The sequence below is a fragment of the Loxodonta africana genome, chromosome 18, assembly GCF_030014295.1.
Source record: "Loxodonta africana isolate mLoxAfr1 chromosome 18, mLoxAfr1.hap2, whole genome shotgun sequence".
In the NCBI taxonomy this organism is placed as follows: domain Eukaryota; kingdom Metazoa; phylum Chordata; class Mammalia; order Proboscidea; family Elephantidae; genus Loxodonta; species Loxodonta africana.
In genome coordinates this window covers 11409345-11436438 of record NC_087359.1, presented here as the reverse complement: position 1 = coordinate 11436438, position 27094 = coordinate 11409345, and the positions used below count along the sequence as shown (strand labels likewise).

The 27094-nt window shown below is 62.2% G+C and overlaps 5 protein-coding genes across 22 annotated transcripts in view; 3 read left to right on the top strand and 2 right to left on the bottom strand.

The window, feature by feature from the left end:
* ASPSCR1 (ASPSCR1 tether for SLC2A4, UBX domain containing) overlaps positions 1–1671 on the top strand; it is a 33992-nt gene extending 32321 nt beyond the window's left edge. The window contains exons 13-16 of one of the 9 annotated variants that reach the window (XM_064270490.1): positions 293–344; positions 520–589; positions 659–743; positions 901–1671. In XM_064270490.1, coding sequence (XP_064126560.1) covers positions 293–344; positions 520–589; positions 659–743; positions 901–1029 — 336 coding nt within the window. In that variant the 3' untranslated portion in view covers positions 1030–1671. Of the gene's footprint in view, positions 1–292; positions 345–519; positions 590–658 lie in introns of all 9 variants that reach the window. The other 8 variants (XM_064270495.1, XM_064270493.1, XM_064270492.1 and 5 more) reach the window with 8 other exon arrangements.
* Positions 1662–5585, bottom strand: CENPX (centromere protein X). 3 transcript variants are annotated; one of them, XM_064270508.1, is made up of 5 exons: positions 5527–5585; positions 2721–2772; positions 2487–2540; positions 2171–2259; positions 1662–2069 (listed from the first exon to the last, which is right to left on the bottom strand). In XM_064270508.1, exons 1-5 carry the CDS (start codon positions 5554–5556, stop codon positions 2055–2057), a joined length of 240 nt encoding a protein of 79 aa, XP_064126578.1. In that variant the 5' UTR covers positions 5557–5585; the 3' UTR covers positions 1662–2054. The 3 variants fall into 3 exon arrangements, with proteins under 3 accessions (XP_064126578.1, XP_064126577.1, XP_064126576.1); XM_064270507.1 differs by having other exon boundaries at positions 1662–2259; XM_064270506.1 differs by lacking the exon at positions 1662–2069 and having other exon boundaries at positions 2197–2540.
* Positions 5586–5944: 359 nt separating this feature from the next.
* LRRC45 (leucine rich repeat containing 45) lies at positions 5945–13076 on the top strand. Of its 4 annotated transcripts, XM_064270486.1 has the most exons (17): positions 5945–6474; positions 6793–6854; positions 7395–7465; positions 7724–7902; positions 8186–8314; positions 8711–8823; positions 9075–9133; positions 9407–9484; positions 9885–10020; positions 10100–10177; positions 10325–10436; positions 10526–10596; positions 10962–11054; positions 11292–11384; positions 11938–12111; positions 12201–12348; positions 12426–13076. In XM_064270486.1, the coding sequence occupies exons 1-17, from the start codon at positions 6255–6257 to the stop codon at positions 12620–12622; spliced, it is 2013 nt and encodes a 670-aa protein (XP_064126556.1). In that variant the 5' UTR covers positions 5945–6254; the 3' UTR covers positions 12623–13076. The 4 variants fall into 4 exon arrangements, with proteins under 4 accessions (XP_064126556.1, XP_064126557.1, XP_064126558.1 ...); XM_064270487.1 differs by lacking the exon at positions 11292–11384; XM_064270488.1 differs by lacking the exon at positions 11938–12111.
* A 654-nt stretch (positions 13077–13730) lies between these two features.
* RAC3 (Rac family small GTPase 3) lies at positions 13731–16369 on the top strand. 3 transcript variants are annotated; one of them, XM_064270504.1, is made up of 6 exons: positions 13731–13814; positions 14436–14507; positions 14601–14718; positions 14892–14954; positions 15465–15624; positions 15881–16369. In XM_064270504.1, the coding sequence occupies exons 1-6, from the start codon at positions 13780–13782 to the stop codon at positions 16009–16011; spliced, it is 579 nt and encodes a 192-aa protein (XP_064126574.1). In that variant the 5' UTR covers positions 13731–13779; the 3' UTR covers positions 16012–16369. The 3 variants fall into 3 exon arrangements, with proteins under 3 accessions (XP_064126574.1, XP_064126575.1, XP_064126573.1); XM_064270505.1 differs by having other exon boundaries at positions 15465–15628; XM_064270503.1 differs by lacking the exon at positions 13731–13814 and adding an exon at positions 14071–14325.
* Positions 16370–17748: 1379 nt separating this feature from the next.
* On the bottom strand, positions 17749–19880 carry DCXR (dicarbonyl and L-xylulose reductase). Of its 3 annotated transcripts, none has more exons than XM_064270501.1 (8): positions 19770–19880; positions 19586–19683; positions 18933–19087; positions 18769–18811; positions 18595–18694; positions 18445–18509; positions 18244–18361; positions 17749–18146 (listed from the first exon to the last, which is right to left on the bottom strand). In XM_064270501.1, the coding sequence occupies exons 1-8, from the start codon at positions 19819–19821 to the stop codon at positions 18043–18045; spliced, it is 735 nt and encodes a 244-aa protein (XP_064126571.1). In that variant the 5' UTR covers positions 19822–19880; the 3' UTR covers positions 17749–18042. The 3 variants fall into 3 exon arrangements, with proteins under 3 accessions (XP_064126571.1, XP_064126572.1, XP_064126570.1); XM_064270502.1 differs by having other exon boundaries at positions 17749–18097; XM_064270500.1 differs by having other exon boundaries at positions 17749–18361.
* Positions 19881–27094: the final 7214 nt, after the last annotated feature.

Below are 27094 nucleotides of genomic sequence, written 5' to 3'. Positions count from 1 at the left end.
GGCCAGCTGGGGGACAGAGACATAGGAAAGGTGACAGATGCCCAGGGGCACTCCGTATCTGCCCCACTCCCTGCGGACCTCATCATGGGGGTTGGTTTGGCATCCAGCCTTGCCCTGGCACCCCTTGGGACTTGTGTCCAGGGGCAGGTGGCCCCCTCACTACGCCTCTGGGTGGAGGGCTTGCCTCCCAGGCGCAGCCCCATGAAATCTCATGGAAGTAGGGGTGTGCTCAGTCTGCCTCACATGGCCCTGTGTGCGGCCCGGCACCTGAGCCTCTCTGCCCCTCCTGCAGGCAAACCTCTTCCCCACGGCCCTCGTCCACTTTGGAGCAGAAGAGCCCATGGGTGAGTGCTGCCCACAGGTCAGGCCTCCAGCTCATCATGCCCCTGGGAGGGCACCCTCAGTCCCTGCACAGCTGACCTGGGGTGGGAGGGTGGGACAGTGGCCCCAGCAGCCATGGCTGGGGAGCAGGGTGGACCTGGCTCAAGCTCAGTGCCTGAGTCTGGCCTGGCTCTACAGACCTCTACCTGGAGCCCAGGCTGCTGGAACACACCATCTCCCCGTCCTCAGCTGACCTGCTGGTGGCCAGGTGAGGCCCGGCCCGGGGTGGCGGGGTTCTGGGTGTGGCCACATCCTGGCTTTCCACCTCTAAATCCAGGTGCATGGCCAAGGCTGCACGCCCCCTGCCTTTGCTGCCGACCCCTGACCCTGGGGCCATTGAGTCTGAGCAAACCGCTGAGGAGGTACTGGGTCTCCCTGAGGCCACCCCGGGGCCAGCCCAGCCCATGCGGAGAAGCCTGGGCAAGGTGCCCAAGTGGTTGAAACTGCCAGGTATCTGGAGGGGTTGAGGGGCCCAGGGCAGGAGTCCAGGGAGGGCGCTCATCCTGTCTGTGCTTGCAGCCAGCAAGAGGTGAGAGCCAGGAGCCAGAGGAGCCCCGCCGGCCCCGGACCCCCACCCTGAGTGGGAATAAAGCTGGCGTACTTCTTGGGGTCTTCCTGTCATCCTTTCTGTGCTGGGTCGGGGACTGAGAGCTTGTCCCACCATTGCTGCTGGCCAGGATGAGAGTGTCCCAGCAGCTCCCTGAGGCCAGAGCCCCTGCAGCCTGGCTGGAGTGGGGTAAGGACCTTGCAGATGGCTGCTCAGGTCAGGTCCAGGGACCCTCCGTGAAATAACTGGGCAGCTGACAATGCCCAGGCCTCCTCATCCCTGGTCTGGGGGAACAAAAGGCCTTCCTGGCAGTTGTCAGTAGCCACGGAGTGTGCGAGAGACTCAGGCCTGGTACTTGAGTCTCCTCACCAGGAGCTGCTCCCTTGGGTCTAATGGCTTCCACATGCCTCCAACAACGCTTTGAAGCCCAGAAATGGGGAGGGGGCTGGGAGGCTTCAGGGGCAGGCAGCTGGTCACAGGTCACTTCTGCCTTCCTGGCATCCTGGTCCTTCCCCAGCAACAGAATGGTGTGACCCCCTGCTGCCCAGCCCCCACACCCCCTGGGTTGTTAGCAACACCCAGAGGCAGCTCCCTGGTGGCTGTGTGATAGGAGGGGGCACTTCTTGAGTTTCCAGCCACTGAGGGGCATGCACACACGCATGCTGGTTGCTACTCTCTTCTGAAGACAGATGGGAGGACCTGGGGGCCTGGAGGAGGCTTTGAAGCAACTGCATGTGTGGAACTAGGACACTCCTTTATGAAAACAATTTACATCTCAGGGAAGCACCGTGTGAGGGAAAGTCACAGACCAGCTCTGATACCAGAGGGCAATGCCAGAGTGTGGCAGGAGCGCCGGGAAGGAGGCAGCGCTCTGTTAGTCTGTGCAGATTGGTGGTTGGTTTCGCCGGTCTTTGTTCCACACGTAGGTGCATAGACCCCCACTGGGTCCCCAGGGTGTGATGTGGTCCAGGTGGGAGGCTCTGGTACCAGTGTCTGTAGAGCTGGGCTGATCAGCTCTAAGCCCCTCAGGTCCTCCCCTGCCTGAAACCAAAGGCCACAGAAGACAGCACACACTGGTCCTGGAACAGGGATGCCAGAGCCTGGGCATAGGCAGGCAGGGAGCTCTCTAGAAGTCCAGCAGCTGGAAGGCAAAGGGGGCACTCAGAGCCTTGCCACCTGGCCCACCGCCCCTCAGCGTCTGTTCCCTGCTGGGCCTGTCCAGGGAATCAGGTGCCCACATACCAGCTGAGGGAGCACCTTCTCCAGCTGGTCCACATCCACGCAAGGCAGGTCCTCTGCCTGGGCCTGCCGGACCCCACGGACGGCAGCCTCTGCCATACACAGGGAATGTGAGAGACCAGGGAAGCTCAGGGCCCCAGTGGGGAGACTTCACCCACCCCATGTGTGCCCAGCTGGCACCCCTTGAATGGTGAGGTTGGCTCCCATAAACGGGGTTTGTCGGGCAACACAGCACTCAGGCACTTGTGGGGAGCTGGGGAAAATGGGTCCAAAGAAACCCTGGGCCAAGTCTGACACGGACCCATGGTGGCCCACTCACCTATGACGAAGATCCGCAGCATCTCAGCCACAAGCTGCAGGGCGTCTGTGCTCACTGTGGGGAGGGGGGTCACCCAGGCCACATCACTGGCCAGGAGACAGCTTCATCCCCTGTGGGGCATCCCTTGCCCGCCCCCCCCCGGCCTTGGCCAAAGCACTGGGCCTGTCCTGAGGGCAGGACTATTGTCCCTGGACATTGGGTGCCCTGGCCAGCCACCCACCGTCGCTGAAGTACCTCTGGTTTTACTGTCCCTGAAGTGGAGATACAGCAGCTTGCTCACCAGCTCCTGGAGGGGAGAGCAGGCACTCAGGCGGCTGGGTGCCCAAACTGGAGTGCCAGCCAGGTGTCAAGTTTTGGACAGAGACTGGTTGTGATTCCTAGCTCAGGTGCCTGTGTCAGTGGGACTCCAGGGTGGCAAGGCACTGAGTGGATGGGGCTGTCCTGGGGAGAGTCTGGGGCCAATCACGAGGGCCTATTAGTGACGTTGGAAGAAGGGGTTCTGATGTCCCCTGTGGGGAGGTACCCTGTGAGAGAACAAGAACCCAGATAGATGGTGGACAACTGGGGGTGGCCCAATGCTGCCTGCTTGCACCCCAGGGAGTGAAAAGGAACTAGAGAAGAGTCCTGAACATTCCTGTACCTCCTTAGGCCTCATGAGGCAATCCTTTTGTCCAGCCAGAGGACAAGGGGCCTCTCCCAGACTGGGGTGTCCAGGTGGCTCCCACAGGCTGGGGTGCCCCCAGCCCCATCAGCACCACTTGTGCCAGACTCAGCTGGGCACCTGCCTCTTGGAGCCAACACCACCAGCAAAGAAACACCTGGGCAGAGGGTGCAAGTCACGGCTGCCAGCAGAGTGGGCAGGAGGCTCATGGCAGAGAGCATGTCGTGCGGTGGCTGGTGTGGCTGGAGTGGGGTCAGCCAGGAAGGGCAGCGAAGGGCTGGGCTGGAAGCTGTTGCAGGGCTCAGAGGGAGAAGCAACACCACTAACACTTGGACGGACCCCTTTGTGGCCATGTGGGTGGACAGGCAGGAGGCTGCTGAGGGCATCAGGCACAGAGGAGGGGTGGGCAGGAGTACTTGATGGATGAGGGACGTGGGCTGAGATCCCCTGGGGCTTGGCCTGAGCCTAGCAGGCCTTGGGCTCCCTATAGGGTGGGAGGGCTATGGACAGCACATATACTTTAGGAGGGCAGGGAATGGGGTTCGCTTTGGGATGTGTTAGGTATGAGATGTCTGAGCAATCTAGCAGGTAGGTGTCTGGCACTGAGGAACATTATTTGAGAAGTTTGTAGCTACTAATCAAAAGGTCTGCAATTCCAATCCACCAGATGCTCCCTGGAAACGGTATGGGTTGGTTCTGCTGTGTTCTTTTCACTATGAGTTGGAATCGACTCCACTGCAAATGGGTTTGGTTTGGGTTTTCTGCGTGTGGGTGGCATTTAAAGCCAGGGCAGGGACCGAAGAGCCCTTGCAGGAGCAGCGGGGTTGGGGGCAGACGCAGAGTGGGTGCTGTGCTGGGACAGGAGCTGGGGACAGGTGAGGTTCCTCTGCAGGCCCAGAGCACCTTAACAGCTGGAGAAGCGGGAGCTGGTGCATGGACACGGGGCAAAAACGTGTGTGCCGGGCCAGCCCCAGTTATCGGGGAGCGAGTAGTCCCTGCCAGGCGGCCCCCTGCTCCCCACAGGTGGAAGCCCTCTGCCGCGTGAAGCGCCCATGGGCTTAATGCCCCCTGCTCTGGGGCCAGAACCGGCGGCACAGAGAGTGGAGCTGCAGAGGGTGAGGCCAGAGGTCTGGACGCACTCAGCCTCTGTTCCATAGCTCGCAAGAGGCCTGGTGGCCCTGTGGATGCTTGTCCGGTGATGATCACAGCTTCAGGCCAGGGCCCCGGGCCATGGATGCAGCCTCCAGGCACAGCTCCAGGGAGCTGTGAGGTCTGCCAGAGGGCCCTCCCCTCTCCGCTGGGCCCTTCCGGACCATATCCATTTGCAGATGGTGGAGATCCCACAGATTCTAACAATCCCTAGAGATGGCCCAAGCGGTTGGTGACTTTTCCCTCTAGATTATTAAGTCCTTCAGTGTGGGGGCAAAGCCATGTTTGAGGATGAGAAGTGGTTCGAGCAGGAGTCAAAAGCCGAGAGAACTCCCTGGTGGGCGCAGGGAGTGTGGACTGAGGGGCCAAGGCCCCTTCCCCACCTCAAGGGAACTCAGGGCCTTTTCACCTTCGGGAGAGCAGCCAAAGAAGGCTCAGCCCTCACAACCTGCACAGGTGTGCGGGGCACCGGACCCTTCGCACAAGGTGTGTGCACATGGCACGGCGCAGACCCATGCCCATGTGAGCTCACACGCTAGGTGCAGTGGTCAAGGGCGAGGTCTGGAGTCAGACTGCCTGGTTTTGATCTAGTCATCTCTGTGGCTTAGCTGCTGTGTGCCTCAGTTTCCCCATTGTTAAACCGAGGATCATGCTCGTACCCAGCACAGGGTGGTGTGAACACGGTTAACGTGTGCCAGGTGCTCACGGCAGTGCCCGGCAGACATAGGTGCTGCGTGCGTTACCAAGACTGAAAGGCCCTGTGAGCCCCAAACACGCCAGCCGGCACAAGAGCAAAGGAGGCTGCCTCTAGAGGGTTCAGCTCCGCGTAGATGAGACGCGGAGCACTGGACCGCCGCTGTCGACACCAAGGGACGGGCGGAGCCACCCGCGCCAAGTAGTGCTGGGTAGGTCCTGCCCGGCCCCGGCTCGGAGCGACACTCCCTCGTTTGAGGACCTCCTCTTCCCTTAAAGGAGGCCCGTGGGTGCGGGGCGGGGGCACCCACCGCCCCCTCCCCACCAGGGCAGCAATTCTGGACGGCGTCGGCCGGCAGCGCGGGGCCTGGGCCGCCTGGCTCACGCGTGGGGTCGGGTCGCAGCAGGGAGGCGGGGCCAGCTTCTCCTCCGGGCCGCGGCTTCGCCCCCGGCCTCGGCCCCCTGGTCCCCACCGACCCCGGCCCCCCGCCTCCGCCGACCCGGGACCCCGGCCCGGCCGTCCCCCTGCCCCCTCACCTTCCGAAATCCGGCTCCGGCTCCCTCCATGACTGTCGCCTCTGCGCGCGCCCCAGAGCCCCCACCCCGCCCTCCCAGCCAATGATTCCGGAGCGCGTCCTCCCGGAGCTCCGCCCCTCAGTCTAAACCAATGAGCCCGGAGCGCGCACTCCCGGAGAGCCCGCCCCTCGTGCCCATAGCCAATGATTCCGGAGCGCGCCCCATCCCTTCCCTCTCATTGGCCAGCGGTGAGACTCTTCTGCGCGAACCCCCCTGGGAGTTGTAGTCCCCACCGGCCACCTTCCCGGCGAGCCCCGCTCTTCCTGGATACTGAGGCGCCGCGGCCGCTTCGATCGCCGTAGGGAGCGAGTGCGGGCGTCGGCCCCGCGCTCGAGGGCTGGGCCGGGGCTGCGGCTGCAGGGCGCAGAGCAGGGGGCACGCGAGCAGAGGCCCCGCTGGCGAGGCCCCGGCCCCGAGTGCCCTCCTGGACCAGCCGGCGGCGCCCCCAACCCGGCCCGGCGGCTGTCCCCATCCCGGTTCGGTGGGCGCCCAGCACCCGCTTCTCGCGCCTAGAGAATCGGCTCCGCTTGTTTCCCACCCCTCCGTCCCCGTGCCTGCTGGGGCAGCGTCTCCTGCACACGACCCGAGGGTCCCGCGCTGAGCTGGCGGGGGACCCTAGACGGGACCCTAGACGAGAGAGGGTCCCCCGCGTCCTGGCCGGCCGCCTGCAGCCCCGCGAGCACCCGGACATGGAAGAGTTCCGGCGCGCCTACAGCCGCCTGTGTCAAGAGCGCGGCGCCGAGCCCCAGGAGGCCGTTCTGCGGCGGCTGCAGGAGCCCCGGAGGGGCCGGCTGGACCTGGCCACCCAGAGCCTGACGGCCGACACCTGCCGGGCCCTAGGCCGGCTACTGCAGAGTCAAACGCTGTTTACCGAGCTGGTGCTGAGCGACTGCATGCTGAGCGAGGAAGGTGGGCGCCGGGGCCTAGGGTTGGGTCGAGCCTTGGATCCAGCATCCACCACCTGGGCTGATCCACTGGGAGTCCCTACACATAGCCAGTCTTTCCAAGTAGGATGCTTCCTTGTGAGCGGTTCTCTTTCTTAGTTAAAGCAACCTCTTTTTGAGTGAGCGGCAGCTTCTTTCCTGGAACCTGGGGGCAGAGAGACACTGTCTTTGTGACAGGGAAGCTCTAGTGTCTCCAACTTGGCAAGTCGTGCTAGAAACACTGGCAGCCGGTGGGGGTCTCCCACTGACTGAGCAGCAGGTGAACATGCCGTCCTCCCTGCAGGGGCCAGACTGCTGCTTCAGGGGCTCTGTTCCAACACAGTTGTGCGGCTCCTGGACCTAAAGGTGAGGGGTCTTCGCTCCAGACACGCCCCCGAGGTCAAGATAGAGTGGGGATGAGGTGTCCCTGTAAATGGACTTGCATTCCAGGTGTGACCTGGAGGTCAGGATAGAGTGGGGACAGGATGTCCCTGTGAGTGGGCCTGAGCTCCGGGTGCATCCCCTAAGGGCAGCACAGAAGGGGGACAAGGTGTCTTGGTTAGTGGGGTGTCCCTGTGAGGGGACCTGAGCTCCAGGCATGCCCCCTGAGGTCAGGACAGAGGGATGGGGTGTCCCGATGACCTGGGGGCTATATGGTGGCCAGAGGTCATGTCTGTAAGTGTTCCTGGCACTTAGGGTCTGCACACTCATCCTTGTGAGCAAGTGTCCAGGTATTCACACATGTGACCTGATGAACCAGCACCAGGAAGCCCCCACCCACCGCAAGTCAGCGGAACTGGTCCCTGAGAGGAGCCGCACCTTCGGTCCAGAGCTCACCTCGGGCTGAGACAGCTCTACAGGCCTGGTCCTGGTGGCGGGGTGACTGTCCTGTTTTTCCCGTCCTAGGGTAATAATCTCTGTGGCATGGGGGCTGAGGTGCTGGGGAAGCTCCTGCGGCAGAACAAGTCTCTTCAGAGGTGAGGGGCCATCTGGCCACACCCTCACCCCTCTTCTCTGCCTGGCTCAGGAACGGCCCCAGAGGACACGGCCTGTGGCCAGAAGGGCTCATCCTTCAGGCCACGAGCAGTGGTGGGAGCAGGCAGTCTAAATGGATCACGAGGCTCCATACCCCTGCACAGTGCCCCAAGATGGGCCGCCCCCTCCTCTAGCCTGGGCCCCAGGAGCAGGGGCAGCCTGCTTCTCTGGGCCACACCTTCACGGCCACCCTTCTGTAGCCTCACCCTGGAGTGGAACAACCTGGGCACCTGGGAGGAGGCCTTCGCCACCTTTTGCACAGGCCTGGGGGCCAATGCCACTCTTCGGCAGCTGGACCTCCGCAACAACCAGGTCAACCACAAAGGAGCTGAGGAGCTGGCCCTGGCCCTGAAGAGTAACTCCAGCCTCCAGCAGCTGGGTGAGGCCCAGGCGCAAAGCCTGTAAATGACTACGGCCCCTAGCGTAGGGACCATGACGTCTTGTGGCTGCATCCTGTTGTCTGTCCTAGCATTTCTGCTCTTCCTCTGTCTTTTGGGAAATGAGAGTGTGGAGGACGGGCTTGGGAGGAGGGGGCACCCCAGCCTTGGCTCCTCTGGTCAACAATCTGCCTTGCCCCAAAGGAAGCCTCGTAAGTGTCTGGGCTGGGCCAGCTCACTGCTGCCCCAGGCATGCTCTATCCATGATGACGGGTCTCCTTGCAGATCTGCGCTGGAACAACATCGGCCTCCTGGGGGGCCGGGCCTTGGTGAACTGTCTCCCCAGCAACAGAACTCTGTGGAGGCTGGAGCTGGCCGGGAACAACATTCCCAGCGATGTCCTCAGAGCTGTGGGTACGAGTAGCACACAAGCATTTGGGAGTGAGGTGGGAACTGTCTCCCAGGGAGGAAGGGGAACAACTCGGGACACGCAACTTGCTTTAAAAATAGCCTGACTTAGAAGTCATGAGGGAAAAGGAAATGCTAAGGAAAACAGCAGCAACAGCTCTCTGGCCATTGGGCTGCCTCACCGTAAGGGCCCTGTCCCCTCCAGCGCTCCCCAGCCTCCAAGTGGCTTCTCTGAGCTCCTCCCCCAGGCACTGCATAGGGTGATGCAGGCTGGTTGGTAGACATGAGACAGTGCCTCCCACAGTCCCCCAGTCCCCCAGGCTGGTGGTCACTTGCTGCCGCAGCGCCCGAGCAGTCTCTCCCACCCCAACCCCGTGGGTAACACAAGCCCACCTCCGACAGAGCAGGCCGTGGATCACAACCAGGATCGGCAGGCAGCCTTCCGAGAGAGCCAAGCCCGCACCCACATGCTCAGCAAGGAGGTACACAGCCTGAGAGAGGAGAAGTCCAAGCAGGTGTGTCCACCGCAGCCCCGACCATGCGCTGCCCCAAGCAGGCTCCTCCCCTCCTCTTGGCCCTGAGCTGAGAGCCCCCTCCCCTGGGTGCTCTCGGGTGGTCTGGGTCTCCAGGCACCCTCTGCCGATATACGTCCTCTGAGTGGGGGCGGGGCCGGGGACGCAGGTGGGCGTCTGTTCTCCTTTCCAGCCCAGCCAGGCAGCCGGCAGGGCTCCGCATACCCTGACAGGCTCGGCGGCTCTGTCCACAGTTTCTGGATTTGATGGAGACCATCCACAAGCAGCGAGAAGAGATAGCCCAGAGTAGCAGGTGAGTGACGGGCAGCAGGGGGAGGGATCGGGGCAGGGCTTGGTCTCCGTCTCTGGCCTCTTGTCCCGGCTCTGACTCTCCGTAGACTGACTTTCATGCTTCTGGCCACAAGACAGGGGCTGTATTGTGTGCCTTCTGTGGAAGTTGGCCACACGGTGGTTCCTGCTGGGGTGGGGCAGGTGTCCAGGGAACAGCAGTGGCTGCTGTTGGAGCAGAAGAGCCTTTCAAGGCACCAGTGTTGGGTGTCTGGTGGATCCTCTTCTCTGCCCACAGGACTTCAGCTGCCCGTGTAGGCCAGCTGCAGGATGCCCTGAATGAGAGGCATTCCATCATCAACGCTCTCAAGGCCAAGTAAGGGAGTAGGAGGTCACTAAGAGGTAGTCTCAACGGCTGAGGGAGCATGTTTTGGGGACTGAGGAATTGGCACAAAACAAGGTGCTAAGTTACAAGCACTGGTGGAACTGTGCCCGTGGAAGCAGAGTGGGCTGGGGTGCCACTCCAGAAAGGCTCCCTAGAGGAGACGTCAAGATGGGGCCTGAATGAGGGCCAGGCGAGGGTGAGAGGGCGGCAAGGTACGTGCAAGGTGTCTGGTGCTTGTCGTGGAGCTGGGTGGGGTCTGCTGATACCTCAGCCAAGGGGTCCTTCGCAGGGAGGGCCAGCCTGTCCAGGGAGTGGTACTGAGGGTGTCGGGGGTAGACGGCCCACAGGACCCTCAAGTCATTGGCCGGGGTGGCCACCTTGCCCCCCGCAGGCTGCAGATGACCGAGGCTGCCCTGGCATTGTCAGAGGAGAAGGCTCAGGACCTGGGGGAGCGGCTGGCCACTGCAGAGCAGGAGCAGCTGAGTCTGTCGCAGAAGCAGTCCAAGGAGCGGAGGCTGGAGCAGCAGGTGGGCCGGGGCAGGGGTGGTGGGCAGGTGGCATGCAGGGGCAGGGTGACTTAGTTGCTTCTCACCATCCTTACTCCAGGAAGCCACAGAGCGCGAGTCCAAGCTCCTCAGGGACATGTCTGCTGCTAGTGAGAAGAACCTGCTGCTGCGGAACCAGGTGGGTTGGGGTGGGGGGGGGCGCCAGGGGCAGGTAGATGGGGCTGAGGTGCCCAGGTGGGTGGGTGGGGCCCTGGGTGCCTGGGGGCGGGTGGGGCTCTGTGGGGCAGGGAGCTCGAGCCCCCCACCTTGTGGCTCTGCATTGCAGGTGGACGAACTTGAGCGGAAGGTGAAGTCCCAGCAGGAGCAGCTGTTCCTAGCCAAGCAGGAGCTGACCAATACCGCTGCGGAGCTGAAACTGCGGGCTGTACAGGCTGAGGGTGGGCCTTGGGACCTGGAGGGGTGGGAGAAGGGCACCTAGGGTGAGGCCCCTGGGGAGTCTCACCACCTCTCCCTACCACGCCTCCAGAGCGCCTGGATGCAGAGAAGAAGAGATTCAAGCAGAGCCTGGAGGCTTCGGAGCAGCTGCGCATCAGAGAGGTGCCTGTTTCCCCACCAGGGCGACCAGCTTCTCTGATCTTCCCAAACTTCTGGGATGCCTGTAGCGCGGGTCCACCCTGCTGCTGCCCACCCTGGGTGTTGGGATAATGGCTGGGCAGATATCAGGCCCAGTACTACCTAGTGGTGATATGAGGGGAACCCCAAACGCTTTGTGTACCCCAAGGTGCAGACGAGCCATTCAGGTTGTGCCCACGTGAGGCACATGTTCTGGGGTTGCCGACCTGGGTGGCTCAACTGATGCCCTCCATCCTCCTTGCTAAGCCCTTGAGGCAGCCCTTTCCCAGAAGGTCCAGGGGCTCCAGTGTGGGTCAGGGGGAGCCCCCTCTCACCCTGGCATCCGGCAGGTGGAGCACATGGCCCGCCACGTGGAGGAGAGCGAGCGGGCCCTGCAGGAGCGGGTGCAGAGGCTGGAGGCTGCAAGGCTAACCCTGGAGGAGGTGTGTGTCCCTGTGTGTCAGTCAGGGAGGGGGCAGGGCCTTGTCAGGGCCCAGCTGGGGCCCTCAGAGACTTAGGTGTTTTCGGGTGTCTCTTGCCATGGAAAACCCTGCCCGGGAAGGAGATGTAGAGGTAGCCTCATGACTGTTAGAAGTCTGGTGGCTGGGGTGAGGAGCAGTGGGTTCCTGGTGTAGGGGGAGGCGGGGCAGTCAGGGCCGTGGGTGGTGTCTGCCATGCAGGAGCTGAGCCACGTGAAGGCGGCTGCACTCAGCGAGCGAGGGCAGGTGGAGGCAGAGCTTATTAAGGCCAAGACCCAAGTCCGCCTGGAGGAGGTGCGTGCACCCACCGCTAGTCCCCTGACAGATGAGGGAGGGAGCCGGGAACACGCTGGCCAGGCCAAGGCATCAGGGCACCAAGCCGGACTCTGCAGGGGGCTGAGCAGTCTGAAGCTCTGGGGTCCTGGTCCTATCAAAGTGGGGTGCAGGGAGCACATGAAATCAGAATGCCTGTCCCCCAGCATGACACCTCGTGCCCCCAGCAGGCAGCACGGTGTTCTCAGTCAGCCTGGCTCTGGCTTGAACACAGCCCTAGACCATCTTGAGCATGTAATCTCAAGCCTGTGGCTGAATTAAGAGGGGGACCATCAGGCAAAGTTCACCTGGGATTAAAGGGGCAGCCCAGAAAAGGGCACTTCTGAGAGGCAGGTCCAAGGTGCACAGGCCCAGGACAGTACAGCAGTGACCTGAGCCACAGTAGGGCAGCCAGGTTGTAGATGAAAGCTGTATGCCATCGCTTCACATGTTGAGGGTCTCTTGAGCAAGCTCAAGGCATCGGCCCCGGGGCAAGGGAGGGCCCATGGGTGCTCACCGTCCCCTTCCGGTGCAGCAACAGCGCCTGGCCCACCTGGAGGAGAAGCTACGGCTGCTGGCACAGGCACGGGACGAGGCCCAGAATGCCTGCCTGCAGCAGAAGCAGGCTGTGGCTGAGGCCCAGGCTAGGGCCAGCCAGCTCAGCCTGCAGGTGGATGGCCTGCGGCAGCGTTTGGAGGAGCTGCAGCAGGTGGGGCGACGAGAGGGATGGGGAGGTGTTCCCCAGCTGCACCTCATCCCCGCGCTCACCTCCGATAGCACCCCACCCCTTGCTGGCAGGAGCTGAGCAGCAAGGACCAGGAGAAGGTGGTTGAGGTGAACCGGGTGCGGGTAGAGCTGCAGGAGCAGATCGGGCACCTGCAGGCGGAGCTGACGGCCCAGGACGGGCTGAGGGAGAAGGTAGCTGCCCTGGAGCGCCAGCTGAAAGGTGAGAAGGTCCCCGTTGTGCCACTCTCCCGTAGGTGCCTGTGGTGGCCGGCACCCTTCACTGTCTCCTCCCTGCAGTGATCTCAGGTGACCACCGGGAGGCGCTGCTGGACAGAGAGAGCGAGAACGCCTCACTGCGGGAGAAGCTGCGGCTCAAGGAGGTGGAGATAGCGCGAATCTGCGAGGAGGAGGCCCAGAGGGCCAGCTTCCTGCAGAACGCCGTCCTGGCTTACGTGCAGGGGGCGCCCCTGCGGGCCCTGAGCCCCCACAAGTGAGAGAGGCCAGGTGGCCCCGGAGAGGCTGAAGCACAGTGCCTTCAGTGTCTGGAGATAATAATAGTGTAGAGAGAAAACTGCCCCTCTTCCCTGGCCTTAAGCAGCGTGTGCGCCATACAGACAGACAAATGGACAGCTGAGTCCCTAAATCATCAGCGAGGCCTCCTCCCATCTGCCCAGATTGAGCTGGGGAACCAACACATCCGCCACCAGGGTGCCTGCCCCAGGACTGGGTGATCAGAGCCCTGAGTCCAGAGGGGCCCCTTCCACACCTCGTCCCCACCCCTGGAACCGTGTGCCTTTCGAGGGTGTCTGGTGGAGGGACGGCCTGAGCTAGCTCCCTGCCCGTCTGTAATCGTTTTTACAAGGTAGTCAAGACCACTGGAGGGCCAGCCGTCTGCAGCCCGGACTTGTGTGACTGTGGTTTAAAATACAGGACTTTTGCACTTTGTGATACATTTTGGCTCCATCTTTTTCTCCCACAGCCGTGGGGGACCCTCTGCCTGGACCCTGGGTGTGGTCCACTGCTGGCAGAGATAGGACAGGGGGCAGGGCAGCTGCCCGCCTTTGGGACACTGGCGACCAACTGCAAACCCCCAGTCCTCATCACCTGCCTCAAGGCTGGACAGAGAGTGGGTGTGGGGGGGTGGAGGGTGGGTGCGTGGGTTTCAGCTCCTCGGGTCTCAGGTGGTCTTCTTAGAAAGACTACAGACATACCTCCACAACAAGCACACGCTCAAGCTTGCCCAGAGCTCTGGGGCCACAAGTCAGAGCGGAGAGTAATGGGCGTGCCTGCAGGGAGCCCCCAGGGTCTCCTGCTCGGCCCTCTCCTTTGACTGTAGATTACATGGGACCCGGGAGCTCTGTGCACCAGGACCCCGGTCCCTAACCAGACCCTGGGGTCTCGGGGACAGGCCGGAGGGGCACTGCGTCCCGCCCCCTCCGCTCGGGAGTCGAGGGCCAGGGCGGGAGCTGAGCCTGCGCCCCCCGCCCGCGCCGCGCCGCTCGGCTGTCTCCGCGCCCAGCACTCGGCGGTGCTCGGCTGTCTCCGGCCGCTCGGCTCGGCTCTCGGCTCGGTCCCGCGGCCGCTGCGGCGCCGGGCATTTCTCCGCAGCTCGGCTCGCGGCCGCGCCCGCCGCCGCCCGGCCCCGGTGCCCATGCAGGCCATCAAGTGCGTGGTGGTAGGCGACGGGTAAGTGCCGGGCTGGGGACCCTGCGGCCGGGACCGGGCGGGGGCGGCCCCGGGGACCCTGCTGGGCTCCGAGCGCGGCTTCGGGGCGCGGCCCGGGCAGAGGGGCCGCCGCGCGCTGGCCGAGGCAGGGGCGGGGTCGGGCCAACCACCGGCCCCGGGTACGGGCGGTGCGTGCCTAGGCCGGGGAAGCCGGGAGCCGCAGGCTGGGCGTCGGCAGGCCTCCCGGCAGGCCCACCTGATGCTGCCGGCCCTCCCCGGGGGCGCCGCTGCTCGCCGGGCCCCCGGAGCCGGTGCCCAGGACGAGGCAGGTTCTGCATCCGAGCCACCAGCCGGCCCTCTGCATGGATGAGGCCAGGCCTCTGCCCTGGGTGGACCCTCAGCCTGCGCCCCCTGCCCTCCCCACCATGCCCCTATTCTGCCTCCCGGGGTGCCTGGCCCAATGTCGGACGCTGTGCCGCACCCACCACCCCGCCCCTCAGAGACCGCTTGTCCAGGCCTCCTCCAGCTCTAGGTCATTGCGGGTCCCCACCCAGACACCTAAGCCGAGCCTGTGGCTCGATGGGAGGGGGTAGCTGCTGGTGGAGGGGCCGGCCGGCAGCAACGTGGCTTGTCGGTCCACAGCGCGGTGGGGAAGACGTGCCTGCTCATCAGCTACACCACCAACGCCTTCCCCGGAGAGTACATTCCTACTGTGTGAGCCGGGGCGCCAGGGTGGGCTGGACGGGCCACCAGGGCATGCTAGGGTGCCCAGGCCCCTCCCTGCCCTGACCCCTGTGTATTCCCCAGCTTTGACAACTACTCAGCCAACGTGATGGTGGACGGGAAGCCAGTCAACCTGGGGCTGTGGGACACTGCGGGCCAGGAGGACTACGACCGGCTGCGACCGCTCTCCTATCCCCAGACCGTGGGTGCCACTGCCTCTACCCCTGCACCCTGGGCCAGCTGGCACTGGGGGCCGGGGGCCTGAGGTCCCAGATGGGCTGGGGGTGGGGGTGTCTCTAAGGATGCATATGGGTCTTGGGGCTGGGCCACTGGAATATCCTTCCTTGCTCCCACCTGGTTCTTTGCCTTGCCCAGGACGTCTTTCTGATCTGCTTCTCCCTGGTGAGCCCGGCCTCCTTTGAGAACGTCCGTGCCAAGGTGAGCAGGGCTGGGATGCCACCCTGTAGGAAGAGGTCCCCAGGAGACTGGCCCTGGCAGGGCAGAGGGCACAGGAGTTTCTTGCCTAAAGATCTCAGACAGGCCAGGTGCCCTTTGGAGGCAGTCAAGGTGCCATTCTGCTCGGGTGGGCATGCCAGGTGAGGTCTAAAGGCAGCTGGGGTGGTAAAGGGAGAAGGGGTGGGGATGAGGTCCCCAGCAGGGCTCTCAGAGGGCCTCTCTGTGACCTTTAGGGGGGCTGGAAGACACTGCCAAGAGCCTGACTGTGATGCCTGGATAAGCCTGGAAGCTTCTGGGCTGCTTATCTCCTCTTCGGTCATTTCCCCACTAGAGCCGGGGTCACCCATGATACAGGAAGGGCCAAGCATGGGGCTTCAGGCCAGCGAGGCAGAGCCCGTGGGGACCTGGCCCACTATGGGCCCATGCTGGGGGAGCAGCCCCCAGGGCAGGGGAGGCCTGGTCCTGAGGAATCAGAGTCTCTGGTCCCCACAGTGGTACCCAGAGGTGCGGCATCATTGCCCCCACACGCCTATCCTCCTGGTGGGCACCAAGCTGGACCTCCGGGATGACAAGGACACCATCGAGCGGCTGCGGGACAAGAAGCTGGCGCCCATCACCTACCCACAGGGCCTGGCCATGGCTAGGGAGATCGGTAAGCGGCACGGCGGGCAGAGGGAGAGAGGGGAGGCTGTTCCAGGGGGCACTGCTGGTCCATGCTTACCCCGCCCACACTACTTGTCCTCGCTGCTCCTGACTCCACTGCCCCTCGTCCTCCCGCCCCTCCTCCCCGCTTTGCCTTGTCCCCATTTCTCGTGCCTGCTGCCCCTGACCTCACTGTCCCTTGTCCTCACTCTCCGTCTATTTTCACTGCCCCCTCACCACCCCCGCCCTTACCCCTTGGACCCCAGGTTCTGTCAAGTACCTCGAGTGCTCTGCACTGACCCAGCGGGGCCTGAAGACGGTGTTCGATGAAGCCATCCGGGCTGTGCTCTGCCCACCACCAGTGAAGAAGCCGGGGAAGAAGTGCACGGTTTTCTAGAACCCACCTTGGCCGGGGCAATGAGGAGCAGCTCCTGTGGGCAGTGTCTACTGTTGTGTTGAAGTGTCTGGTGTCCCTGAGTCTGCTGTGGGCCGTGGGGGGGGTGGGGGGAGCATGGGGACGAGGCTGCCTGGAGGGCACAGGGCTCCCGGCCTCCTCTTTTGGGGTGCGAGGCTCAGCCTTCCCCATCCCCCAGAGGCCGGGAGGGAGTGGGGTCTCCCTCAGGGCTGCAGGGCCAGGTCCAGGGCAGCCCTAGGGTGGGTTCTCTGATGGGAGGGCTGGGGCGGAAGGTCTGTCCATGTGCCTGGGACTGGGACGGTCTGCTCTTATTTTATACAATAAACATTCTCTACCAACACTGCCTGCCTTCCTCAGTGTTTGCCCCCCTCGCCCTCCCCCCCACCCCAGGTGCTTTGCAGCACACACAACAGCACCTCGGGGTATGATTTCCCTGAAGGGGAGTCTCCCTGAGCCTGGCCCCATGCTCTGGGCAAGAGAGAAGAAAGTTTGGTGGGCTGCTTCGGTTTCCCAGAGGACACAGCCCAGGTCACGGCAGGAGTGGGTGTGTTTGGCCCATATTCAACAAGGCCCTGGGGGAGGGCATACAGGGCGAGTCTGGCCACTTACACTCCTCACCGCTGCCATGTCAGGCCTCACAGAGCCCCAAAGCCCAGGCGGGGCTGCCCACAGGCACAGCGGGAGAGACAGCAATGGCGAGCGGTCTGGCAGTCGGCGTTGCTGTGTCAGCAGGAATAGTGGGTGATGAAGCTCGGGTCAGCCTGAGTGGGGCCCAGGAGGGTCTGGAAGCCAGTCTAGGGCCTCGGACTTCATTCCAGAGGCCACAGGGCACCACTCCGGACAGGCACGTGATCAGAACACATTCATGCTGGATCCAGCTCATACTGGTTTGGTGAGCCGACTGCTAAACTGTCTGGAATGGGTGCTAGCCAGTTGTTTCGTAGCCACTATTAAAGTTTCAATTATATAAATAGGAGAAAAACTGCATAACAACGGAATAGTCAAAGCTCACCCCTTCCTAATTATTTTTGTTGGTGTTACTGTCATCTGTGCCCTGAGGTTACCCCTGTCAAGGGTACATGTACGGTGGAGATGCCATGGAATGATGGCTGCTGCACTTACTCCAACCTCACTTCAGTGACATCAAATTGGTGGCTTGAAGTCATGCACAGTGCCATTATTTACACTATGGGAATTGGCAAATGCTATTAACTGGGAATTCTTGTTTTATCATCTAGACTTAAGAAACTGATGGAAAAAAGTTAATTCTGATTAAACCTAAGTGTGTTGAGTCTAGGGCTGTTAACGCTGTAAACAGCACACAAAGTCGATCAAACACTCCGCCAGCATTCAAAAACTATTTGCTGATCATAAAGATGTAGCTCAGTCGCTGACAAACGTTCTGGCCCACACACCTTCACTGTCTTACTTTTTCCTACTCATTAACTTGGAGAAATCTCAACCAGCTTCAGCTGGAGTTTCACTCCCCGAGCTGGTGCTTGTTGGACTCCTAGAAGCGCTCCACCACTTCCACACACCCCCCCAAAAAAAAAAAATCTTTGCCGTTGAGTGGATTCTGACTCACAAGTGGCCCTATAGGACAGAGAAGAACTGCCCCCATAGGGTTTCCAAGGACTGGCTGGTGGCTTTGAACTGCTGACCTTTTGGTTAGCAGCCAAGCTCTTAACCACTGCACCATCAGGGCTCCCCCCAAGGCCAAATTCACCGCTGCCTCCCAGAAGCCATCCTTCTTAAAGCCTCTGCCTCCTCGCCTCTGCCAGGAAGTCAGCCAGGTATGGGAACCAGGCGCCCACCTGGCCTGGAACATGAGTGGAATGGGATCCTCCCTGTGTGGACCTGACCCACGCCCAGCCCTGAGCCCAGTACCTCCTGGACACTTGCTAGCAGCCTAGGAATCGGCACCAGTATGAAGAGGGAAGAGAGTGTTTATTGGAGGGAGCAGGGGAGCGGGGCGGGCTCAGCACCTGGGACCAGGCAGGCGTGGGGAGGCCTTCAGGTGGCCAGGAAGCCGCCATCCACTGGCAGGGTGGAGCCGGTGGTCATGCCGCTGCAGTCACTCAGTAGGAAGAGAATACTGTTTACCACGTGCTCCACCTCTGGGGTGGGGACAGGGCAGATGAAGGGGGCCACCCAGGCCCTTCCTCCCACCCTTCACCTGGGGAAGGAAGAGGCCACGGCTATCCCACCACTCACCAGCAAACTGTCCCAGTGGGATGCGGTCTAGCATGGCCTTGGCCTTCTGGGGGTCACTCCAGTTGGCCTGGCCCATGGGTGTCATCACCACTGTGGGGTTTACCGCATTGACGCGGATCTGCATGAGGCAGACGGGTTAGTGAGGCAGGCCAGGTGCCCCTGGGCATGGAAGCTGGGTGGGAGGTTCCCTGGCCAGCTCACCTTGTGCGGCCCAAGCTCCAGGGCCATCACCTTGGTCAGCATGTCCATGGCACCCTTGGTGGAGCCTGTGGGGAGGGGCGGCAGGGAGCCCAATGCCGCATGCTGGGGGGCACCAGCGTTCAGCTGGTGGGGCACATGGGGCTCACTCACAGTAGACGCTGTGGTTGGTCACGGCACGCTGGGAGGCCTGGCTGGAGACATTCACAATAGCACCTGGGACTCCCCGGGCGATCAGGCTCCGGACCACGATCTGGAGTGGCAGAGGGAGGGTGAAGCCGACACGGGGCATCCCCAGTCCCTGCTTCTGCCTACAGGGTAGCTCACCTGGGAAACCTGGATGACAGCACGCAGGTTCACATGGAAGGACCTGGAGGTAGAGGGACAGACCTTGGTCAGGGCCCGGGACTGCTGCAGGGGCAGCCCCTCCCCCGGAGTTCTTCCTCCCCCCAGGACGCCACTGCCCCCCAGGGCTCCTGCAGCAGACTCACATGTCACAGGCCTCCTTGGTGACATCCAGGAAGGGCTGCAGCAAGGCCACGGCAGCATTGTTCACCAGCAGGTCCACGGGACCCACGCCACCCAGCGCCTGCTCCGTGGCCTCCCAGTCACCCAGGTCCACACACACGGGCTCAATGCCTGGGCACTGTGGGGGTGGGCAGCTAGCAGGGGCACCATGCCCACAAAAGGGTACAGCTGGGCCTCTGCCACTTGAGGGAGGGGCAGGGTCTGGGCGATCTTTCAGCTGGACAGGCGAGGGGTTAGGGGTCCCAGAGGGGCCAGCTGCCCTCTTGGAGACCAGACCCCAGGAGGTTGAGGCGGGAGGGGAGGTGTCATGGCCCTGGCCACTGGGTGAGCCCAGGGCCACTGACCAGGAGCCTGGCTGCACCTGCAGCAAGTCAACTTCCTCCCTGTCAGAGCACCCTGGCCCCAGCCTGCTCCACAGCCATTTCTGCCTCCTTCCAAGCTTAGGGGGCCTCTCTACCCCTGGGGAGGGGGTGCTGAGGGTCCTTGGTCAGCCCCAGCCCTGGCGCCCAGAATGGGAGGGTGGGTGGGCGGGGTGGCCGTCTCCAGTCCCACCCCGGCCCGGTTCAGCCCTCCCTCCGAGCAGGGGACCGGACAGCCTCGAGCCGGCGGCGCCTACCTCGCGGACCAGGCTGTCCAGGTCGGCCCGGGTGCGGCTCACGGCCACCACCTGCGCGCCCGCCGCATGCAGCGCCTGGACTGTGCTGCGCCCAATGCCTGCGGGAAGCCGGGAGCGGGGCTCAGTGTGCGCCTTCCCCGCCCGCCGTCGCCCGCCGCTGCCCGCCGCCGCCCTCCGGGCCCACCTTTGCCTGCCCCGGTGACGAGCGCCCGACGGCCCGCGAGCCCCAGCTCCATGGTGGTGCGTCTTGGCCTGCGCGCCGGGACTGGACTTCGAGCTCCGTGCGGGTGACCAGGGTGGGGCGCGGGCGGGGGGGGCGAGGCGGGGGGCGGGACCATGCAAATAGCGACCTCTCCGCCACACTGACTGGTCGGAGCGAGTGGGCGTGGTCGAAGGAAGGGCGTGGGGGTGAGACGGTGCCTTCAATCGGAAGACGACATGCGGGGAGGAGGCGGAACCATGCAAATCGAGCTTCTACCTTCGCGAATGCCAATGGCCAAAATGGGGGGGCGTGTTCGAGGGCGAGTGCGCGGGAGAGGGGGGGTGGAGGGGCAGGTCGCTAGGTGGGGCGGGTCGCGGGGCGGGGCGGCGTGGCCAATCGGAAGGCGACGTGCGTCCCTGGGGGTGGGGTCATGCAAATACAGCCTCCCCCCCTTTCCCGCTCGCCCCACACACACACCACGAGTGCGATTGGCCAAAATGAATAGGCGTGTCCGGGAACGGGGCAGGTCGCTCACTGCCCTGCGCGAGGTTTTTCAAACTCAGAGCGGGGGCGTCCGGAAGCGCATTTCTTCTTTGCCAAGATTATTACGAAAGACATATCTGGGAGTTAATGCCAGGAACCTGGGGCTTTACGCGTGAAATGGAAAGCTCAGGGCTAACGTTTCTTGTTTTGTTTCTGAGAAGAACGCCTGTCCCCGCCCCACACCTGGGAGTGGGTCCCGCGGCCTCTCAGAGCAACCGCCCGGCTCGGGGTCTCAGAGGGCAAGAGCTGTGCTTTAGCCGTCCGAGGCCACCAGGAGGCCGGCAGCACTTGCAAAGAATGGCCTAGGACAGGAAGGGGCCGCCGGGGACAGCGGAGCGCGGGCGGCCAACCAGAGCGCAGGTGCGCGTGCGCGTGCGCGGTCACTGAGCCCCACGTCAAGCTGCTCTGTCCCGGGCAGCGGTGGGGCCTTCCGAGAGCCGCGGCTCAGCACCTCCTGCGGCTGGGCGGTTGGTGGTTGCAGGGCCCCGGGCTCACCTGGGGCTCTGGGTCCAAGGGGTGGTCAAGGTGAAGGCGAGGGTGCCCAGGGGCAGCAGGAGGGGCAGATCTGAGGCCAGGTGGAGCCTCCACTCCCTGGCCGCCTGTGGCTCTGCCTTCTGCTCCTAACCCAGGACCCTGCCCTCTGCCTGCTGAGACCAAGGGAGGGACAGCCCCAGCCTGTACCTCAGGAAGGCGTGTCTGACCATATGCCCTCAGGGCGGGGTCCCAATCCTTCCATTGCCCAGGGACCCTCACAGACCAGCCCAAGCCAGCTCCAGTCAACCCTTGCTCCTGGGAGGCCCTGCTCCCTGGTCAGTGTGCCCTCAGGTTCCATTTGCCTGCAGGCCCCCCATGTCCCCTTCTGTCCCCCTCCTCAGGGTTGAGCCCTGGGCCAGTCCCACTGACTGCCCCCTCAGTCCATACTCCAGCCTCCCAGAAGGGCATTCGCTGTGCCAGCCCTGGGCCAGAAGGTACAGCTGAAGCCCCTATCCTCTCCGACAGGGAATGAGGAGCTGGAGGGTGGGCGCCACAAGGCGGGGCCACGGTGACTTCGGGCTGGCCTTGGATCTGTCCTCATCACTCTGGGAAGGTGACACATCCCCCCATCTGTCCCCTCCCCCCCCCAAAGCTTTACCTGCCCACCCAGGACTCCGGTATGCTCTGGTTCTGGGAGAATAGCCTCCGTTTATTTCGGCAAATTTCACCGCTGCACAGCCTGGACACAGGTGGGGGTGGGGAGGCAGGGGCAGTGAGGGCAGAGGGGCGGGTCTGAGGGCAGCTGCCTGCTGTGTGCAGAGCTCGGGGACAGGATTTGAGGCTGGACAGGCTAGATGGGGCAGGCAGGTTGGGCAGCAGGTGTGGGGTGGATTGGGGCTGAAGCTCTAGGCAGCCAGGTACCCAGCATCCACTAGGATGCCAGAGCCGCTCGTGGAGGCACTGCTGTCGCTGAGCAGGAACAGGATGCTGTTCACAACGTCCTCCACCTCTGCAGGTGGGCAGCGGGGGTCAGGGCAGGGTCAGGGGTCAGGGCAGGGTCGGGAGTCAGGGTGCGGGTGGGGTGAGAGTTAGATGGGGGTCAGGGCAGCTTGCTGGCTGGCCCTGCCCCACCACTGCTCCGGGCACCCCACAGTGCTCCTGACCTGGGAACTTCTGTAGGGGGTGGCGCTCCTTCAGCTTCCGGGCAAACTCCAGGTCTTGGATGGCTTTCTGGCCCATGGCTGTCAGCACCACCGTGGGGTTCACAGAGTTCACCCGGATCTGGGGCCCAGGGGCGGGAGGTGTGGCCTCAGTTATGGGACCAAAGCAGCCCTCATACCCCCATGGCCCCCAGAGCTGAGCTCACTGTTCAGTCAACCCTGACCCCACTGCCCAGAGCCTGTATGGCTCCAAGGCCTATTGCCCTCTCCCCTGTGTTCATTCTCCACTCCCTCTCCCACCTCATGTGGCTGCTCTAGCTCTGGCCCCAGTCCCTGCTCCCAAGCCCTGCCCCAGCCCAGGGCCTACCTCAGGCAGCCCTCGTGCCCACCTTGTGCGGCCCCAGTTCAAAGGCCATGGCCTTGGTCAGCATGGTCATAGCGCCCTTGGTTGAGCCTGTAGGGGGAGGGCAGAACTGAGGGTTCTTTGGGGTGCAGACCTTGCACGGTGGCCCAGCCCTGGAGCCTGGTAGCTCCTGCACACAGTGGACACAGGACTCACTGTAGACGGACACAGCAGGGAAAGGAACGTGGGCCAAGATGCTGGAGATGTTGACTATTGAGCCGGGCACTCCACGCGCAATCATGCCCCGGGCCACAATCTGGAAGAGAGGGAACTGCTGACCCACCCAGCCTGCCCAGCACACTCCCCACTGGGCCATGCCCCCCCACCCCCACCAGCTCACCTGGGACACCTGGAAGACAGCGCGCAGGTTCACGTGGAAGGACCTGGTGGGGGGCATGGAAGAAGCCCAGTCAGAGGATTGCGGCCACCTCAAATCCCCTGCCCCGCCAACCTGCTGTCCCTACCTCCCACCTGTCAAAGGTCTCCTTGGTGACCTCCAGGAAGGGCTGCTGCAGGGCCACGGCGGCATTGTTCACCAGCAGGTCCACGGGACCCACGCCACCCACAGCCTGCTCTGTGGCCTCCCAGTCGCCCAAGTCCAAGCACAGGGTCTCAATGCCAGGGCACTGTGGGGGGAGAGTGGCTGGGCAGTGGAGGGCAGGCCTAGCCACAGTGGGCACACTGGGGTCTTTGAGGGGGTTGAGAGGGGGCTCAGGCCAAGTGACTGCCTACCTCCTTGGCCAGGGTGACCAGGTCCGCACTGGTCCGGCTCACTGCTACCACTCTGGCTCCGGACGCATGCAGCGCCTTCACTGTGTCCCGCCCGATCCCTGTAGGGGCACCCACATCACACAGGCCCCACATCGGATAAGGCTGGGAAGGGGAGGGGGCTGCAGCCCCAACAGCCAAGAAATTAGCAGCAGGAGCAGATGGAGGGCCCAGGATAGCAGTCTGAGTTGGAGGCTCAGCCTGCCGGCAAAATGCAGCCCAAGGAAGCCCCCAACGGCAGCTCCCTCCCACTGGGCCCGAAGGAAGAGGGCTGGACCCCCATCTGCCAGGCTGGGTCTGGGGGCCTCCCTGGGATCAAGGCAAGCTCACCACTCTCAGGGTGGTCTTGCATTCACTGGGAGGGGCTGCTGTCCCATCCCAACCGGTAGGGCACAGAGGCTGCTGGTCGGGTTGTGACAGGCACACAGTGACTCCCCTTGGCCCCATGTGGGATGGGTCTGCTCACTGTCCCACACAGGCCCCATCTGCAGCCCACCTGCCCACTCACACCCACCTTTTCCTGCCCCTGTCACTAGGGCCCGTAGGCCACTGAAGTTCAACTGCATCATGCTGGCTCTGGGCCTCCTTGGGAACCCAGGACCCAGGCTGCAGCTAGATTTATAGCCCTGGGCTGGCGGTGACAGACGGAGGGAGGGCTGAGGGCATGGGGGTGGGGCAGACAGCACAGACCTTCTCTGCTCCTTCATAGGAAAGCTGAGAGTCCCCAAGGGGCAGTCCTTCTCGCCTGTACCCATGAGGCACCGTCCAGGCCTCCCTCTGGATCTTGGAGAAGAAATAAAAAAGTGTGGATGCATGTTTGTTTATATATATGTGTGCGGGAGTGTGCATATATGTGTATGTGTGTGTGCGCATATGTGTATGTGTTTGGGTGTATGTGAGTATGTGTGAGTGGGTGTTCATACAGTCAACTGTGTAATGAAGGGAGGTTGCAGGGTGATGGAATTTTGTTTTTCCTCTTTTCTTGCCTGGACAGAAGCATTACCCAGTAACTCCGCTTTTACCAGAAAAGGAGCCCTGGCCTCCCCAACAGTTCAAGGTACTCCAGGCTGTTCCAGGCCCAGGCAGCCAAACCCCTGGGAACAGGGGTCATTTATCTCTGGCATTGCCAGCTTCCCTGTAATGCTCCTGAGTGGACATTAGCCAGGGTCTGCCATGTTCCTTCCTGGGCCAAGTAGGGCAGACCAACTAGACCGCTATAGCCCGTTGCTCTGGCCCTCTGCAAGCCCCTAGGGGTGGTCCAGGGCACGTCATGCTCTCCCAGCCCACCCATGCTCCCCCACCTCTCACCCCCACACTGCTCCCCAGGGCTTGGCTTTCTGCACCCCTTCCCTCTGGATCCTCTCCAAGTCCATTTCCTTCTAAAAGGAAAACCCCCAAATCCTCTCCTGCCGCACCCCCCCCCCCCCGCTACCACCTTTGCTCTTCTTTGCAGAAAAGCACTTTGAGAGAAGCTGTTGCGTCATCACCTGCCCCTGAAACCCACGGATGGGACATTGCCCATCCCCCACCGCCCTCCCTCTCCGCCACAGCCACTGCCACTCGGTCTCACCTGCTGGTCTGGCCTTCCTCAGCTGCTGGGCTTCTTCCTAAAGCCCTTGTTTGCCGGCTTTCACAGGCTCCTGGTGCTGCTCTGCCTCCGTCTCAAGCGTTCTTGTCCCAGGGCAGGGTCCTCACCACGTTTGTCCACAGTCACTCTCTGTCCACACTCACCCTCTGTCCACATGCACCCTCTGTCTACACTCACCCTCTGTCCACACAAACCGTTTCTCCACACTCACCTTCTGTCCACACCCACCCTCTCTCCACACTCATCCTCTGTCCACACCCACCCTCTGTCCACACCTACCCTCTGTCCACACCTACCCTCTATCCACTCACCCTCAATCCACACCCACCCTCTGCCCACACTCACCCTCTGTCCACATTCCGCCACTTTCGACACTCGCCCTCTGTCTACACTCACCCTCAGTCTACACTAACACCTCTATTCTTACTCACCCCTTGATCTACACTTACCCCTCGGATAACACTCACCCCTTAATATACACTCACCCTCTGTCTACATTCACCCTCTGTTTACACTCACCCTCTGTCCACACTCACCCTCTGTCCACACTCACCCTCTGTCTACACTCAACCTCTGTTTATACTCACCCTCTGTCCACACTCACCCTCTGTCTACACTCAACCTCTGTCCATACTCACCCTTTGTGTACACTCACCCTGTGTCCACACTCACCCTCTGTCTACACTCACCCCCGTCCACACTAACCCTCTACACTCACCCCTCTGTCCACCCTCATGCTGTGTCTACACTCACTCCTCTGTCCACACTCACCCTCTGTCCACTGTTACCGTCTGTCTACACTCACCCCTCTCTCCACTCACTGCTAAGTTTACAGACACCCCTCTGTCCATACTCACCCTGTCTACACTCACCCCTTGGTCTATACTCACCCCTTTGTCTACACTCACTCCTCTGTCCTCACTCACCCCTCGGTCTACACTCACCCCTTGGCCTACTTTCACCCCTCAGTCTACACTCACATCTCTGTCTACACTCGCCTTCTTCTACACTTACCTTCTATCTACACTCCCCCTCTGTCCACACTCACCCTTCTGTCTACACTCACCCCTCTGTCTACTCTCAGCCCTCTGTCTACACTCACCCTCTGTCTACCCTCACTCCTGTGTCTACACTCACCCTGTCTACACTCACCCCATGGTCTACACTCAACCCCCTGTGTACACTCGCCCTCTGTCTATACTCACCCCTAGGTCTACACACACCCCTCTGTGTATACTCACCCTATGTGTACACTCTCCCTCTGTCTACTCTCACCCCTCGGCTACACTCACCCCTCCGTCTACACTCACCCTGTCAACACTCAGCCCTCTGTCTGCACTCATCCTCTGATTACACTCACCCTCTGTCTACAATCACTCTCAGTCTACACTCGCCCTCTGTCTACACTCACCCCTCGGTCTACACTCACCCTCGGTCCACACTCACCTCTCTGTCTGTACTCACCCCTTGGTCTACACACACCCTCTGTCTACAGTCACTCCTCTGTCTACACTCACCCTCTCACCACACACACCCTCTGTCTACACTCACCCCTTGGTACACTCACCCTTTGCTCTATACTCGCCCTCTGTTAACACTCACCCCCCAGTCTACACTCACACCTCTGTCCACATTCACCCCATCTACACTCACACCTGTGTCCACTCTCACCCTCTGTCTACACTCACCCTCTGTCTACACTCACCCCTCTGTCTACACTCACCCCTCCATCTATAGTCACCCTCTGTCTATACTCATCCTCTGTTTACACTCACCCTTTGTCTACACTCACCCCTCTGTCTACACTCACCCCTCCGTCTACACTCACCCCTTGATCTACACTCACCCCTTGGTCTACACTCACACCTGTGCCACACTCACCTTCTGTCTGCACTCGCCCCTTTGTCTACACTGGCCCTCTGTCTGTGCTCACTCTTTCCCAGTTTCCTTACTCCAGCCCCAACTCTTCATTACTTAGTTGGTTTCTTGCATTGTGGTGGGATTGGTAGGGCTCACACCTATACACTCAAGCATGCACACCCAGTGTCCACAACCAGTCTGCACACTTCTGGCCACTGTACACCTGAAGTGGGGAGACCTGACCAGGACAGCAGGATGAGGACACTGCATGGGCATTGCTCCCGTGGGTGGGGGATCTGAGGATCCAGAAGGACGGAGGATGGAGCCACGTGATCAAGGTGCACCTGGGATGGGTGAGGCCAGGTGGGGGACCTCACTCAGGAGACCACTGTGAAGCAGGTGAGGGTTTGAAGAGCGGGCCAATGGCTTATAACTGCCTTGTGTGTGCCTGTGATATGTGTGTGCATGTGCAGGTGTGTGTGAGTGCTTGTGTGTGCATGGGTGAGCATGT